The following is an 18,793-nucleotide window of genomic DNA, read 5'->3' as shown; positions in this document are numbered from 1 at the left end:
ACTTTGAGGCTTCTTAAAAACAATAATTGATATTGCTTTGGCTCTGGTAATATTTAGAAAATCACAAATCTTAATTGGTTATTAGTGGCATTATAATTGATACAGTTAAGCAGCTCCTGGACCTTGAGCTCTCTCTTTAATTAGAGGCAGTAGTGTCTCCTTCCCTCTGAGATTTCGTTATGAAAGTATTTTGCTTAATAATACAGAGTTATCAGCTTTCAGTTGTCTTCTGAATGAAACCTCCAAATGAGACTACCTGTCACTGCCTTCTTCATATTAGCCAGAATTTCCCAACATGCTGTTTATCATTGCTTAAACACTTTCTTTCACTTTCTAATAAATATTTTTCTTGTTTTACAATTAGTACTGTAACTTTTTCCTTGACACATGATCATAAGGTGTGGAATTATAATTTGTCTCCCTAGCATTATTTCAGAATAATCTGAAATATTTTTGAAAATGAAACAACAACAAAAGAAAAAAATAAATGAAAAAAAGGTAAATCTTCTTTACAGCTTTTTTTCTGTACTAAATATTTTTGACCAAATCGAAGCACATAGGGTTGCTGTCTTGTTTTTCTTCCCCATTTTTGTTAGGTCTTGTCTTAATTTGAAACGTTCATATATATATATATATATATAAAATGGTATCTTCAAGCTCACTTGTTTTCCTTGAGTCTTTCTTCATGTCTTTATCATTAATTTTTCTTAATTTCTGATAATATTGTCACTTCTTCTTGTTTAAACTTTGCTTGACTACTGACTAGTCTAATTTTTATATCTACCTTTAATTACAGCGTTTCCAGAATGGGCTGTTAGACACAATGCCTTCACTTGTTCCTTTTCTTTCTTATACCTTTTGTCTATCCTATTCTATTTCACTGTCTTTAAACCTACTTGTAGCACCTCTTTGTTCATTCAACTTATTTTTTCTCTTATTTATTGATTTGATCACGTTGCAAACTTGTTCTTTCAGCAGTTTTGGCCCCTTTGTCCACAATTTTACAGCTCACTTCTGGTTTGTTCTAAAATATTTTTTCCATCCTATGTTACAATCGGTTTTTACCATTCATCTATCTCCCTTCGAGTATCTAAAGTTTCTCATTTTTCCTTACCTTTACCTGTAATACTTCCATGATCTGCACTTCATTTGTTGGCAACATATGAACATTTGTAATTTACCATTTTTGTTATTAAATATTTTTTTCTTTCTTATACTTTGTCAATTTTATGAATATTTATGAGAAAGTTTTCATGCTCTTGTTTAAGGCAAACCCCTACTCACTGTAAAGTCACCGCATTATACATGAAGTTTGTAATTTTAATGTAAGTGTTCTAGCAAGAAGCATTTAGATTATTTATATGCATCCAGTGTGGTGGAATTTAAATTTTGGCAAGAGAAAAGTAGAGTTCTTTGCTAGAATGATGAAAAAAAAATGCCGATAGTGGGAGAACAATGTTGTGTGACATAGAAGAGCAGAGAATTTTCCTGTGTAAGATAATTGAAGCAAAAAGAAATTTTCAAATGAAGGTGATAAAAGGAAGAAGACGACAAGTTGAAGCCTAAGAAATTCTGTAGGACGATAATATATAGTTAGAGATGAATAGCAGGAGCAGACTCTTGAAAACCTGTTAGGTCAGGAGGAGTAAGAATCCGAGGGAAACCTATATTGTTTGTGGTATCTTAAAAGAAAGTAATTTAGAATATATTGTATGGCATATTATTTTGTTTGTAGTTAGATAATATCTGAACATATATCTTTGCTGGTGCTTAATTTTCTACACTATCAAGAATTTCTTTGATGGATATTGAATTATTTAATCCTGAAACAGATGCTCTCCACAAAATATTCTATTCTAAGCATTTTAAATAAATAACATTGTTCTTTTCCTATTTTGTCTTAGTTAAAAATATATGTAATGTTTTCAATTAAATGAATGATGTATATTGCATTTATACTGTCTTTGGTAGAGATGTGCAGATGAAAATTTTTGACGGGTCTCAATGAGGTAGATAGGTTCATATGGCCAGGCTTTTGTCATCCAGGGGTATACTTTGTAATGTCCAAACCACCTCAACAGGTTGGAGACTAGTATCTGTTAAATTCAGTGGAAATTACACACCTAAATGCTTTCACTGTATGAGGAAGTATTGGTGGGTAGTTGTCTACCTCTCACTGTGGTAGAGAAAAAATTCACAACCCTTTGACAATATAGTTATGTTTCTTTTGTTCTAAACCTTTAGTTAATTGCAGGGATGTTTAATCTTTGGTGTATGTGCTTTGGTGTGATGTGTTTATTGGTATATGCTTGTAAATCGTTATATGCTTTTGAAAGGCTGGATGGATAATAAGATTATTCACTTTCTGTTTTCTTTTTCTAATAATCTAGATGTGGCAAAAGCTACAAATGACTTCAAATTACTCTACTAGTAGTGGACATCCTCCATTTTAGTCTGTTTTCCTAAGATCAAGGGGAGAAATGGAGCTTTAGCTAACATAATACTATTAAAGCAGAGCTGACTGCTGAAGTAGGTTGGGGAATAGAGTTTTCAGGCTTGTGATTTTCATCTGGCTACACTTGAAATTTGCCTTCAAATCCACAGAGCAATTCAGCTTTATTATGGGTTTGTTTTTTGTTTTGGATTTTTTTTTCCATGTCATTGATAATTACAAAATGATAACAAATATCATAGAGAAGTATACTCAGGAAGTAGTCTAGGAAGTAGGATACTCTGGAAGTAGTACAGTTCATAGGAGTCTGGGAAAAACATGAAGTATTAATGAAGTAGAAAATAGTTTAAAAGGAGGGCTGCTGCTGATGTAATTTTGTGTAAGAGCAAACAGTAGATGATTGCTAAGTGAAAGAATGAAATGTGAAGGGTACAAGAGAGGTTGAATTTCTCAGAAGGAAGAAAAGGAAGTAATTTTTAATTTGGCTTTAACAGCTTGAAAGGCAACAAGGTGAATTGGACATGATACATTTATAAGTGTTGTGACATTGGACTGTACTATTGTGGACTTGTCAAACTAAAAGTCTGAAAGTCCTAGGGGTACAGTTCATCCTAGACTGAGTAATAAAATCCTCTTACATTGCTGTAGAAAAAATGGAATTGGGATAGTGGTGTGCATGTGCTATATATTTTAGGTATTGATAGTTTAATTTGTACAAGCAGGTATTTTAGGAGAAAGCATTATTTCATATTTTGGAATGCATTGTGTGACACATGAATATTCAGTATAGCACTTAGTTTGCTAAAAATGGGCATGCACTTATCATGAATACCTTCAGAGCATTTATGAAATAAATTATATAAGACTTTAATATTGCGTTTTATATTAATTCTTAAGGTAACATTAATTTAAGAGACTATAATTGAAAGTAACAGTTTGATTTAACTTAATCCTTTTATTACGTGGTACATAAATAAAAACATATCTGATTACTTCTGATTTAATGATGGTTGTTGCTTTGGTATAGTGAGACTAACTCTAAATGGTCAGGTTTTTTTATTTGGCATTGTTATTGGTCAGTTTGCATTTAATTAAAAGCAATAATTCTGACTCCATTTGTAGCCCCTTTACACTCCATTTAAATGTTGGAATATTTAGGAATACGTGATTTTCATAATCTGTTTCTGTGTCCTATGAAATTATTCCACTATTATGTCAAAAGTGTGTTTTAGCTGTCTTTAGTAGACTTCAAACAGTAACCCACTTTCTCTGGTGTTATAATGTATTCAGCTGTATGTTTTTAAGTTTAGCTGACATTCATGCTAGAGACAACAAAAAGAAGTTATAAATGTTAACAGCACAGAGTAAAGTTTTATAAAAATAAAAAAAGAATTTATGACAAGATTCTGCCCTCTAAAGTTATTCCCAACAGGCATCTCAAGGAATCTGACTTGTGTTCACATGCTAAATGACAGAACTGTAAACTCTTTGACCTGTAAAGTGTAATATATGAATGTGGAAAGGTTTTCTTTATAAAATCTAGGTCTGGACTGGAAGAAATGTGTATAGAAGAAGACACCAGCATTGAATTTGATATACTTTTGTGATTCACAAAAGCATTATGGCTATTTGGAGCACAGTGTGAAATTGTCATCAACATGGATAACAAACAATAGCTACGTAAGGGTGAGGCAGATGGGGTTGTTTTCCACTTATCTAAACTGTAATGTTAAAAAGAACATCAGCTATTTTAGGATCAGGAGTAGGCCATCTGCCCAAATTGCGTGCCCTTCCAGCTTTATCTAACACCCATATTATTATTTTCATCTGAATGTTGTTACATTTTTTCTGCTTTAGAGATGCTTTATCGCATTACCCGATCAGCTTTACAACTAGATTTTTCTCTAAGAATGCTACGTCTTTCTTTAATAATTGTATTTCTCTATTCAAATATTTTGCCTCCAAGTATTATGTTTCATTGATAATTTTTAAAATAAATCAACAGCATCTGTCCTTACTGGAAGTGTTGGAAATGATGTGACAGTCTGGCAACAACAGTAGCAGGAAATAAGCAAAGAACGCACAGGGAGTGTAGAAAGGAACAGAGAATTTGCATCAAGGCAAAGAAAAGGGCTTTGGGAGAAAGGGTCTAAAATAACTGAAGCTGAGAGACAGAAAGATAAGCAAGTGAGAGAGATTTGTAAAAAAGTGGTTTTTAGCTGACAGAGGAATTTAATTTGTAGTTTTCAGCTTTGTCTGAAGGAAGGAAGGAATGACTTAATAAAAGATTCAGTTGCTTTGAAGGTACTTCAATATATCTGCAGCTTTATATCTCTCTGAGAGTATTGTAGTTGAGTAGGTACATGTAGAACACATTTATTTAAAGTTTTTCTAGAGTGCTCAAAAGAACAAGTCTTTTAAACATGGTGTCCAATTGGTTTAACGTTTTATCTCTTTATGGTCACCCCAACTGTAGAAATGAAACACTACTTAATGTAACCAGAAAAATAACATAACCATAGTCAGTCATGCACCATAGGGCCCGTTTTCATTATTCATTACTAGTTTTACTGTTTTCCTATGCTATTTACAAAGGATGCTTGTACATTTTGTCTCAGAATACTGAAGTGCAGCTAATCATGGACAGAATGTAGTCTGGTACTTCATTTTCACTCCGCCCTATAATGGAAACATTGAAGAGGACGCAACTGCTTTGGAATTTTTATTGAAAGTGAAGTGAATAGCTCAAGTCTCAGTTTTAAAGCACAGCTCTGGCTAGACAGGTTATGATTGTGTATTTTAACATTCCAATCATGCAAAGCTTGCCAAGTTTCAGTAATAAATTTAATTTATCCATATAAATGAGTAATTGCAATTCTCTTGTTTAATATCTAACTTCTATAGCTCTCATATGCAGAAATGAAGCTTGGTGGCTTTTTCTCTTGAATTTTCACAAACATTGTCATCTAGCTTTATTTTTGTTCTCTGTCTTGATTTCATGTTTACTGAATGTTTGGATTATCTCTCTCTCGTTTTGATAATCCTTCTCTTTTTATGTTGTAGTTTAACATTTTCCCTGAGTATATATGTAGTCTTTTCCTGAGAAAATTGCTTCCAATTATTTCCAATGGTATTAAAAATTCAAATTACACATTTGGTACGTCAATCAACTGGCCTACCAAAACACTAGCTTTGGAAGGACAACCAGTATTCCAGAAAGATGTGGGTTTGGTTTTTTTGCTACCTAGCAGTTTATTCCAACACCTTTCTACTGCTTCTCATGAAAGCCAAAGATGCTCTAAAGTGATCAATGTATATATTGGTTCCCCAATGATTTGATTCAAGATGTCTTTCTGTAAGGTATCTTGTCTCATGATCTTCAGGAGGCAATACCAGCAATTTTTTTACTCTGGATATATTTCTAGTCATCTGGTTTCTGACCTCTACAAAAGCTGCATGCAATTGTTAATGTTTTTCCAAGCATGTTTTCTAACCTTTAGCGTGAGGTGAATTTTCAGTCTCTTTTTGGCTCTTCTGGGTTATGTTCGATGGCTATCTCCTCTATTGCATTTACCTATATCCTTCAAAATGTCTTCTGAAGTTTTAATAATGAACTTTTCATACTTACTGTACACTTTCTTCCATGTAAAATTTCTTGTCTTGTCAGTGCCGCACATACACTGTATTCAGTTCAATAATAAGAATTATTTTCTTCCGTATGTCTGACGTGTCAATCTTTTTCTTGCAGCTCTTCTAGAATTGTCTAGTATGTGAACTTATTTTCTGTACTATATAGCAATCCTTTTCAGAAATGTCTCTTCTGGTTTCAGATAAAAAGGAGTATCTTATAAGATTATCGTTGATCATTGTATTTTTTCTATTACTGGCCAGCACAAGATTGTGGGAAGAATCTCAATTTCTATTTTAAGTTATCTTGAGGTCACTACTTCAGGCTACACAAGCAGAATAAGTTTTATTAGAGAATTTTGGAAATGGAAATTTCCTTTTAGGATATAAATCAACATTTTTTTCTCTGACCTCTTACCTAAGTTTTATGGGTACTTTTTGGACTTAGGATTTCACAGCATTTTAGCTAAACTAGAAACTGAAATGTTTATATGTAACATAGCATTTGACTGTGTTAGCTGATGAAATATTGCAATTTATTTTTTTAAATGGCAGTAAATGTTTTACCAAAAAGTAAATGCTTAATCTTTATATGAATAGAACATTATCTTTCAGTCTAGTAGCTGATAGAAGAAAGTAATAGAAAATAATTAAAAAGTTTTTTCAGTATTGTATTTTGGGTATTTCCTAGCCAGATATTTCAAATACTTATGTTTGCCTTCTCTCTTTCATTAGTGGTGCATTTCAGAATGAGGTTTGCTGTCAAATGCCAAGGAAAAGTTAATCTTATTCTGAGCTACTCTTTTCTGGTTTGAATAACCAGTAAGTACTGCTCTTAATGCATTGCATTCCTGAGAGAAAACTATGAAATAAATGGAAACACAGGTGTGTAAAAATACTTGTCTGTTTCTGAGGAAATTAAATATAGCTCCTTGTCAGTTCTTACCTCCATTAAAGAGGGTAGACATCCCAATTAATGAAATACATGAAGATTTTAGCCCTGTACCTTGTGTAGAAAAAAAGCAACTATTGTTTAAATGAAGAGATTATGAAAAAGCATACTTTAGCATGATTAAGTTATTTTTATGATTTTTAAGAGATTTTACTTTGCTGAAAAAACTGCTGGTACTTTTTTTTTGGCATGTTTGTGCAAAAATGCAAGTTAAATGCACACTACACTATTAAAGCTACAAGATGGATTTATTGCTTCCTAAGGACTTCAGGCTTATGTAGGATATCTATAGAAGGAACAGCTGTCCCTTTTTATACACAGCTACACAAGAATTCCACTGCTCATCTGTAGCTTCTGTGGAGATTGTAACATGAAAAATGTCTTTGGTCATGGAAAATGGATAATATCATGGAGATGTTTCTGTGTAGAAATTAAATATGTTATGTTTATATGGATGGTGGTTCACAGTACTTCCATGGAAAGAAGTGCCATGTATTCTAGAAGAGATATTTCTGTCTAGTAATAAAACTATGTAGTACAGATATAATGAAATAAAGATCTGCAGGCTCACATGTTGCTAAGAGAACAGAAGTGTTTCACATAGATACTAAAAGTGTATATAATAAAAGCATCAAAGAACTACTTATTAACCAATATCCATGATGAAATCTAATTAAAATGGGTTTAAGTGGACTCATCTCCAACTTCCCCTTTGCCTTTAAAATGTTCTTAGAGTAAATAAAATTTGATAAAAAACTATGACTAAACTTATGTTTCTGTTAGAAACTTATACAACCTAAAATCAGCAAAAATATTCTTTGTGCTCAGATTAGCATTTTAATAGGAGACTATGTAAAGAGATATTTTATCAGACGTTGGAATGCGTTTGTTTATTGTCAGACAAGAACTCCCAGAATGGTGGGGTACGTTTTTTAGAAACAAACAAGACAAAAAGTATTTTGATTTTAATCAAAAATGTATTTTCTCATTAAAAAAACTCACATACTCACTGTGTCTACTCTACAGAATTTGTCCATTTCATTACACCATATGTCAATCCTAGTATATCTGTTCACTGCAAAAACTCGTGGCTATTTTGTGTAATACAGCACAGGAGGAGGTATTGCTCAGTTCCACTACTTTTATATAATAATTTAAAAAAAAATACAGAAAATGTTCTTGGCTACTTCCACTGTATTCCAGACTTAAAAGTCCCATGAAAGTTCTAGAATATGAAGTTAATTTTATTTGGTTGGTAGAATACCCTTAGAAGCCAGTTAATTAAAATTCTTCTCTTATACTGAGTCATATATATTCCATTTGTTGGCAGCAGCAAAGTCCAGGCATCTAGTTCCTAAGAGAAATACTTTTTCTTGTTGCCTTTTTATTCAGCACAAATACAGTCATGTGCTTTTTATTTCAGAAATTAGGTGATATACTGACATATTTATGACATATTTGTTGGTACACCTATTACAGTTGCTTTTACTTCCATTGCTGTGCTTTTTTCTTTGCCCATGTCCCAAAGAGTGATTAGAGGAGGATAAAGCTCATTGAGGGAAAAGGGTTGTTTCTTCAGGTAATTCCTTAGATAGCTGTGTCCAGTGCCATAGTTCATATCTTGAGAGATGCATCTGTAGAGATATATCACAGAGATGATTCCCAAAAGAGCACCAAGGCAGGCAAGGAATCCTATAACGTTGTTCTTTTCATAGCCTTTCACTTCCAAGTCCAGTCCTTTTGTGGTTACATTGACACATTGTTTCCTGTTCTGTGAGTAGATAGTGGGAATGTCTATACAAATTCTGTATTCAGTTGATGGATTTAGATGTGTAAGATTATATACCTTTATATCAGATGGTATTCGAGCACTCTGTGCAGCCCGGGAGTCTTCGGCTTTCAGAAAGGCTGTCCATCTGACACTGGACTTCAGAATTTTAGAACTTGTTTTCCATGAAACCAAAACAGAATTAGATTTTATGTCTTTTATTGTAATATTTAAAGATTCATTGTGTTCCTGAGGGAAAGAGCCGTCCACTTTAATCATGACTGACTTTAGGTCTGCCCCAACTAAATTTGTTGCTATACATGTGTATAAGCCGCTTTCTCTTTGTGTTACATCACTGATGTCTAATGTTCCTTCAGAATGAATGTAGTACTTATCAGAGATAGTATTAGGCAAAAGTTTGTGTCCTGATGGTGTTATCCAGTAGATTTCAGGTTCTGGTTCTGCTGTTGCTCTGCAGTGTAAAGAAATATGGCTGCCAGCTTTTAAATCCAGCGTAGATGGAAAACTTTCAGGAGCTATCAAGGGAAGACAGATTTCCATCATTTCCCGAAAGTGTATCTGTCTCACATTCTGACCTTGGAATTCAGGAGGGTCTACACAAAACAGGGACTCCGGCTCCATGAAACGAATGTTTGTTTTATTCATGTTAATCCAGCGGATGACGCAGTCACACCTAATGGGATTGCTGTGTATACTGACTTCTTTGAGGTTAGGCAGGGATTCCACTGTACTGCGGTACAGGGCACTCAGCGCATTGCTGTTGAGCATGAGGGATTCCAGCTTGGGAAGTCTGTAGAATGCATTGGGGTGAATGTATGATAATCTGGGGTTATTGGTTGCTTCTATTTTTCTTAAATCTGGCAAATTATCAACAGCAAGACTATCTATAGAAATCAGTTCAGGCATGTTATTAATTCCTAACTCCTTTAGGTGCAGCATATTGCTAAAATCTCCTCGTCGTATTCTATTAATGGGATTCTTATTTAGATCCAGAAATTTAAGATTTGTAGCCTTTTGAAGAGCGATGTGGGGCACTCTAACAAGTCTGTTGTCATAAAAAGAAATGCTTTCTAAGTTGTCAAGGCCAGCCAAAGCATTATCTGGTATTTCAGTGAGATTTATACCTGCTAAAACTAGGCTGCGCAGATTGCTAAGAGGCTTGAAGTTCATGTCTTCAATTCTGATTATTGGGTTTTCTCCAATCATGAGAATTTCAAGATTAGGAGTAGCTTCAAACCACTTTCTGTTGATCACTTGCAGACCATTTGAATTGAGATGAAGTCTGAGAAGATTATTGAGGCCTATGAAAGCTCCTGGTGCAATCACAGAAAGCAGATTATGATTAATATAAAGCTCCTGTAAATTGTTGAGTCCAGAGAGACATTCTTCAGGGAGTTCAGTAAGTTTGTTTTCTTCAAGGTACACTGAAAGCAACTGTGGTATCTTTCTAAGATTAATACTGGTCACTGAGGATAAATTGTTCTGGGATAAATCTAGGCCAGTTAAGTTCACTGGGAAGTCTACTGAGTGTTCAATTTTTGCAATATTATTAGTTTGTAGAAGTAGAACTTGTGTATCAGCAGGCAGTGTGGCTGGAAAATGAAAAAGGCCTAAATCATTACAGTCCACGGTTGGAGCTTCCATGTAGACAGACCTGGGGGTGAACCATGGTCTGATTTCACATATACATGACTCCGGGCACTCTGCTTTTCTTCCTACAGCTTGTAGTAGAGCAGTGGTAACTAGACCAAGCAGTAAATTAATTTTGAGTTGCAGGTCCTTCATCTTAGCTCAGATGTTCAAGAAAGTAGCAGACCCTTTAGTATTCCACAATTATGGTCTTGGAATTCAATATGACCTGGTCAATTAATAAAGCACAAACTTGCATTTATCAAATGACAATCATGAAGGACTTCCTTCCTGAGGATAAGTGATATATATGTAACCAACTTGTCCAGTAGTAAGAAGCATTTTGTGGAAATGAAGGTCACTTTGTCCTTGATGACATAAAATTGATGAGCTTTGTGAAGATGAAGTATGTATAGATGGTCATAGGAGATTAAACAATTCATTTACTTAGTAGTATTAACTTCAAATCCCATGATTGATTAGTGTTTGCAGGAATGACAGGATGACCTAAAATACAAGAAGAGGAAATAATTAGTATAAGAAACTGTAAAGTTATAAATTAATTTAGCCATCTTTTACTCTCTACTGTTAATTATTGCAAGTAAGAAAAGAAAATGACTGTGGTGTCTGGAGTATTATAGTGGTATCCAGATAGCATAAATTAAGTTAATATAGTAATATGTCTTTAGACTTGTAGCTTGTCATACATCCAGTGGCGCATTGTTCAACAGAAAGATGGAGATAAAGCAAAATATATCTGTGAGATTTTTTTATCCTCCTTTAAAATATTATTTTTTTTCTTTCAGTTATTACTAAAAGCAGACCAAGGTCTGTTGGCTTTTAAAATGTAAACACTGAGCAAAATCCTACAGGGCATGAATATTTAACTTTTTTACATGAAGTTTATAGTTATAAAGAGTGTAATTTATGTATAATCAAAGGGAAATGGAATGGTTGGATTAATACACATTCCTAATGACATGCTTAGGCAAGCCTGTGAGATAATTATACAGAAATATATGAAATTGAAAATCCACAGGTTTTATAATTTTTAATTCTTTTTGTAGCTGCTGCTTGGAAAGAAAACTTTTTTTCTTTTCTTTAAAGTGCTATTTAGAAAGAAATAAGTACCTTATAATAAATAGCTTGTCATCTTGGCAAATTCGGGCTAATCAGTGGCTTTCTTATTCTGGCTTCAATAACCTCAATTGCAAGGAATATTAGCAGAAAAGTGTCTTCAGAGTGATAAGGAAAAAAAATTACACTAGCAATTGCTTCTTTGCTCTGTAGCTCTGCAAGAATCTGAAGTTTGCAGACTGCCTTCAGGTCCCAAATTATAGTTAAGACTGAAACCTTAGCATCTTGTGGCATCAAATATGTGCTTCCCAGATTTTTGGTATGTACTTTCTTTTTGTGGAGTAAAATAAATCCAACTTTGAGTGTACATTTTGTTCCAATGCATGCAATACAAAAGCTTCTGTGTTTTCTTATAGAAAGTAGTACACATTAACTGCTTAATTTACTTCAGAATATAGACTTACTTCACCCAGGCTTTGTTTCTGAAGACTGTTTTGCAATACACATTTATACCCTTTCTCCCCTTGCCTTTAGTGTTAAAATTCACAGTGACATTGTTTACAAACCATAAGATCAATGCTTAATTGACATTGATAAATAAATTTTAAGGGTTTGCTGGTATAGATAGGCAGAATTGCAAAAGTCAAGTGTCAAGGGTTTGGACTTTAGGTATCCTTTCCACGCCCAGGAGAATTTGGCATACTGACCACCTATGCATTCCATAACAGTTCAGAGGAAAGGTGTTGGACTATGTAAAGTAATATAAGCATTGGGCCAATTTGAAGTACATTTGGAAAGTCTTTGAGGCTGTTCTTTGTGTTAGGTACATTTAGGGACATTTAATACTTTATTTTAACATGTAGGTTTATTAATAGACTGAGCAGACAATGTGTGAGATAAACATACCGAAAACATGCTGCTGTTTTGGGGATCAATAGTATGTTTCTATGCACATGGCCCAGTTTATACTTAAATACTAGGACATACTAGTAAAAATGTGATCTGTTCCTTTCCTCTGGGAAATGAGATGAACTTGAGGCTTGCAGAAAAATAAAGGTTTGTGTTGAAAAGTTAATGCCTGCAACTTGCTCTTAATTTTGCCACCAAGAGGCAAGGTGATACCCCTGTGTGGAGTACTGTCACATTTACCAAAGATCTTAGTAGAAATCATTCTATACCAAATGCACAGATGTAATTTCTTATGTAGGGAGAAAAGTGGATGGCCACATGGGGGAGAATTTTTTTGTCATGTTCTTGATACATGTTCTTGAAGCACATTTCGCACTGACTACTGTATTTTCGTTTGGATTGTATACTAAAAATGTATTTGTAGCTTGACAAATACAAAATTTATGCTTCAAATAATTGAAAGATCATTGAAAATCTTAACTGAATTGTGAATTAATTGAGATTAAACAGACTGCTACTGGAGATTAATTGAGATTCAACAGACTGCTACTGCCTTTTGATCTCACTATGATGCTCTGGGACTTTTGCTCAGTAGAGATACTTCTGAAAGTATTCTGGCCTGTTTTTCTGTTCCTCCCTGGAAATTTGCTGTTGGCCACTGTGAAACATAAAATATGGACCAAGGTGGAGTTTTCATGTGTGTCCCAGGCACCTGAGAGGCCATACCATTTAAAGTATATAAAGCACGTTTGAACCAACATACTCCTGTATTTGTGTTTATACTCCTGATTTTATATTTTAGTTTCTATGGGATTCTCGAACCAAAAGTAAGGGCACCGGTTGATATTTCTGTGTCAAATATATTAGATAGGCTTTCTGAAAAAGGCAGCAAAAAAAGAAGAGCTGAGATCCAGGCTGAAATTCCGCTTCGGTATGATTTAGTCTGATGTCCTTTCTCTTTCTGGTGAATTCTTTAGCTAGTAAGTCACCAGCTCAAGTTCATATGGTGTTCTAGCATGAATCTCTCTTATTTCTTTGGTTAAAGTGCTTCTGTCTTGTGTAAAATATTCACTGAGGTTGAATAGCTTGAATAACAGATTGTAGAATAATTTTGACACTTCCATCCTGCAGCCATCATTCCAGAATGCACTGTTTCAATTGAGAAACATTTTTTGTTTAAATAGTGGCATATTTGTATTGTTTTATATAAGAATTATTTGCTTTTAACTGTCATTCAAGGTGTGGAATAAAAGAATGTTTCTGGAGTAGAATGGACATCCATGGTGGCTTATGAGGTCATACAATCATAGAATAGAATATGTCAAGCTGGAAGGGATCCATAAGGATCATCTGCTTCTGGCAGGACAACGTAAAACTAAATTATATGACAGTAGTGCTTTTCACATGACAGAGTACATAAAAAAGTGATACATTACAACAGCAAAAATTGTATATGATGCTTTGAGTGGCAAACATTTTTTTTTCTCTTTTGTTTATGATAGTACTATAGTGTGGCTCCAATTTACATCTTGACTAAGAATATGAGAAAACGTATTGCTGACGGAAGTTTTCCAGTCCCACTTGAAGCAGTCAAAGCCCAGAATCAATTTACACAGCATAAGTGCTTAACTGGTTGCATTGATTACGTGCGTGTTTCTGTGTGTATGTAACTAATTTCCGACCTCGAGATGTCTTCAAATAATTTTAAAATAAAAAGTGAGCTCTCATTCACTGTAACAAAATAAACCTCATGTAAACTGCACTCAGCAGCATGAACTGTATCCAAAGTTCAGTTTCCTTGAAGAATGTGGTGTCACAGAGGTAAGTGTTTGTGTTGGAAAATAAGCATTTAACTTTGTGTTACTTTACACTTTTGGAATGCATTGATTCTTTTCTTCATTAATGTACTAGTAATAGTAAATATATACTGATAATACTAAATAAAAATTGAATGTAAATGCTCTTGCTAGCAATGATTTTCAGAGTTTTTATTAATGTGTTCTGGAGCTTTAAAGCTGAGTGCTTTGAACCATCTAGAGTTTCATGTGAAAATTTTTTATATTGAATGTCGAGTATTAAAGGTACTAATAAGAAGGACAGCGAGAACCTGAAAGGTGTTTGTTCTGTTTCTTTGAGTAGTTTTTAAAGTAACTGAGATTTACATACACGAAGGTTTCTGTGCACAGAAACCATTTTCTTTCTTGTTTTAAGAAAGAACATCTTTCAAATAATGCAAGTATGTCATCATTAACTCTTTGTTAGTGGATTTTGGTGACCTCTCAAGATTATTGATGTGATGCAAGTGATTCTTAGAACTTGTACCTATGATTTCTCACAGTAGAGAAGCTTGTAGAGGTAAGGCTCCACAGCTGATTATCGCCAGTAAGCGGAGGTGTGGGATAGATGTTTTCACACAAGCAGCAGGAAGAACTGTGCATCATAGTTTTGGAGGCTTTGATGTAATTCTTTACCCAGCTGCATTTATAAATCTTTGTGTGCACTCTGATTGTACTTGAATTTCCTCATCCAGATGCAATTGTTTGCTTCCTAATGTCTGCAAATAAAAAGGCTAAATAGAATCTGTATCTAATAAATTAGTATTCCTTATTAGTACTTCAGCACTTGTGTTATAGTTTTCATGTACTTATAACTTATGTACTAAAACTAAAATATATATCTCTGTGAACAGAGTATTTATTTTTTTCTGGAGGTCCATCCCTGTTGCCACCCATTTAAGACTTGATGTCTTACTAAACATGGTGTATTTCTTGCTTTTAAGGTACCATCTCTTGCTTTTAGAAAAATGCACCCTGATGTGTGTGACTTTTTGCAGCATAATTATTTCTTGTGTAAACAATGATTGGTATGTCTTAATTAGGTTTCTTTCATTTACTGCTATTGACAGCTGGAGACTTGGTTTACGAGAGGGTATCACCATTATTTGAGCTGGAAAAGACATTCAGTGAATGAATAAACTGAGCAACATTTCTCATCACTGGAGCAACAGACAGCTAAGAACCATGTCAGAGTGGGCAGAAAGGAAAAGAAACACGTCAGGTTTTGGCAATCGTTCTTTTCCACTTCAGCAGTTAGAGAGACAGTGATAAAAACTAAAAATGCAGCAGTTACAGTGCAATGTGCCCTGCTGGCAATAAGGTAAACAGTGCACTTCACAAGGACCAATTTAGAGGTGGCAAGCATTTTGAAAACACAGCTGTTCATACAAAGCTACCTTTCAAACACATCAACGGAAAGAGCACTTCTCAATTCTTGTCATTATAACCACTTTGATCAGTTCTATGGACAGAAATCTGGAAATGTCACTAACCAAAAATTGGGCATGAGACATTTCATAACTTACTTGATTTTAGTTACAGCACCTAGGGGTGTTTTGGGGTTTTCGAAGTGTTGGTTATGGAAATATACTGACTGAAGTTTGAACATTTAATATCTTTCTGATAATTTTATAAGGCATTTTTTCCGTGTTTGTTCCATGGTCAAAACAAACAAAAAAAGTGCTTCCTTGGGAAATTTTTTGTTACAGCACAATAAATAAAAAGATGCACCATCTTATATATTTGACATATTTCATTAAAGCACAAAAATGTAACATAATAGATATAATAGATTTTCATAACAGAATTGGTCTAAAGTAATATTTATAGAAGTAAGCTGTACTAGCTGGTCTGATAGGGTTGCTGAAAATTATATAGGCAATGTAAAAATGGAAGTGCTAGCATATGCAGTCTTGCTTTCATTCCACTCCCTGGAGCAAAGAGTTTCATTCTGTTTTTCGTTACAAATACAAATTAACAGTTCACTGTAATATGGACTTAGTGTTTTATATTCCTACATATAGCTAAGATGTAGCCTCACATTGAAAGACAAATGAGGATTTTCTAGAAATTTTGTGTTTCTGAGGTGTTCAACTTGGGTTACTGAGAGTGTAAAATGTCTTAGGTTGAAAATCTCCAAAGTGAGTACCTGAAATATCTGGACATTTGTGAAAAATATGGCTAGGCCTCTCTGTTGGAACCTTGACTAATTTTGGAAATCTACTTTAGTTTTTTTCTAATGATTGATATTTAGAACTTCAGGCTGGCCCTGAAGAGCATTACATGCAAGATGTAAAAGAAATGGAAAAGCTGGTATTCGACCCTAGAAGCAATTGGAACTATCTGAATAACTATTTCAGCATGTGTGTTTATATTTGTTTTGTGAAATTGTTACACATCCTTTAAATTTTTTTCCTTAAGTGGAATAAATTTGCCTGAGGGAAAGCCACAATCTTACAATGTTTAATATGTCTGTAAAACAGGACATGTTCTCATACCTTAGATCATTACAAGAATGACAAGGTTTTATAAATCATGAAAATTCTTTATATCAATGGACATTGTGTGATTTGAGGTTACTTTAATCTACAAATACAGATAGAGTGAGAAAAACATTATGATCAGCTAGATTAGCATGAGATTTAACCTTTCTCTCTCAGTAATTGAGTCCACCTTACTATTCTAATGTTCTTGTTTACTGTCTTTTAGTGGCATTTAGCAGATATCAGAGGAATTATTACCACATACAATTCATTAAGATCTTACTATAGTTCTCATTCCTGTATCAATCAAAAATTACATTCCAGTATTTTGAAAAATATTGCAATATATTAAATCTTACCACTTGGAAAGTACAGTATTCAAAATAGATGTGATGAAAGCAAAAATTTAAATGGAATCCAAGAGAATATACATATATATTAATTTATTGTATATGCTATTCTAGAATAACTTTTCAATGGATATAAATGAACATTTAGTAAAACATTTTTTAAAAAATGGAGGATGGAAAAATATTAGGATGTTTGCTAGGCTATTTCAAATGGGATTACCATCACTGACCATGGGACAGCGGACAACTTTGGGAGTACCTGTATGTGCAGTAAGATGTTTGTCAATCAAAGTTAAAAAGCTTAATAGAAATAGTATTTTTGTTACCATTATTAATATGGTGTCGGCAGCATCATTGTGCATTGGAACTAAAGCAGTGGTTCCAGGACCACACCACCTTGTGTGTTCACTTGCTGCTAAACAAAACTGCAATCTTTACTACATGGAGCTTAAATATTAAATGCAAGAAAAGGGACAACTGATGATTCAGACAGAGTGAAAAAAAAAGTCACTGTGGCAATTTCCGAATATTCTTGGGTTTATTCTTCTCCTTTAGCCATAGTCTAGTAGTTTACTATCATGATCATGCATTACTTTTCTAGTCTTTGATTTCAGATTTTCCTTCTATTGTTCTGTCTCTCATGTACTTTCAACTTTTAATCATATGCTACCTAGCCATTGAATACATCTCTCCTTTTCACAAATGTCACAGCAAAAGATGACAAAAAGTTACTTTGATCTCACAAAGGAATTAATCATTTCAGTAATTACAGTTACCACCTATTTTTTACTTCTCTTAATATAAAGTGCACAAAATAATTTTTATTGGTTTTTTTTAGTGAGCAGAGATTTTAGAAAATTATATGACAAGAGAATGAATTTCAGTGGAAGCCACACATTTCTTTACCATTTGTATTTTTGACCTGTCATTTATATTCTAATTTGTAGTATGGCTTTCCAAATCCTCTTGCAATGTATTCAATGCGTGTCCATTAAACTACATATAATTTTATGTACTTGGACAAAGAAGAAGAAACTTTAAAAAGAACCAGAACTGATTTTTATTTTATTTCTTCTTCTTAAATCAGATATTTCATGTACAATTCTGTTTTTTTTATAAAGATGTAACACATTGCTAGTATTACATATTTATTTTCTAGTTGTCAGAGAAAACACTTAGACTAAAATGTTACCAATAACTCTTCAAAATACTTAGATCCTTTGTATCCTTGTTATAGTTCTTAGCCTTAGACAGATTTCACCATGCGACTTTTGTATCATTGCCATTATCAAGCAATTATGTACAAAAATAATGGCTGTAACTTAGGAAAGTAATATGTTAGTTTAATTTAGATTTATTCGTACATGTTCAGATTCTTTTTGACAGTTGTCATGTTAGCAGTGGGGAAGCACATATTGGCAGTTACCTAGGCACATAGTTGGCAAGAGAGCAGTCACGTTCTGGATGTGGGTGCATGTACCCAGCTACCAGATGCTTCTAGCAGATGGCCAGAACTAAAGATTTCGGACTAGTTTTGGCTTGATTTTCTAGAAAGCTACCGTACAGATTCTGCAAGTCTGTAGTACATTTGACTAGTAAAAAGCCTAGCCAAGATCCAGCAAAGCTACTGGCAAAATCTGCATATGTTTTTCCTCTGGGGCTCTTAAGATGTAAATATTAAATATGTCTA

General features: G+C 33.8%; 2 protein-coding genes across 2 annotated transcripts in view; one reads left to right on the top strand and one right to left on the bottom strand.

Moving 5' to 3' along the window:
- IMMP2L (inner mitochondrial membrane peptidase subunit 2) overlaps positions 1–18,793 on the top strand; it is a 415,275-nt gene that overhangs the window by 159,929 nt on the left and 236,553 nt on the right. The window lies entirely within an intron of this gene.
- On the bottom strand, positions 8,479–10,605 carry LRRN3 (leucine rich repeat neuronal 3; the record flags this gene model as incomplete). Its single annotated transcript, XM_082280791.1, has 1 exon — positions 8,479–10,605. The coding sequence occupies one exon, from the start codon at positions 10,603–10,605 to the stop codon at positions 8,479–8,481; it is 2,127 nt and encodes a 708-aa protein (XP_082136917.1).

The sequence above is a fragment of the Coloeus monedula genome, assembly GCF_965178545.1.
Source record: "Coloeus monedula genome assembly, chromosome: 4".
Taxonomy (NCBI): domain Eukaryota; kingdom Metazoa; phylum Chordata; class Aves; order Passeriformes; family Corvidae; genus Coloeus; species Coloeus monedula.
Note: the sequence above shows the minus strand (reverse complement) of the source record. Positions and strands in the feature narration are given on the sequence as shown.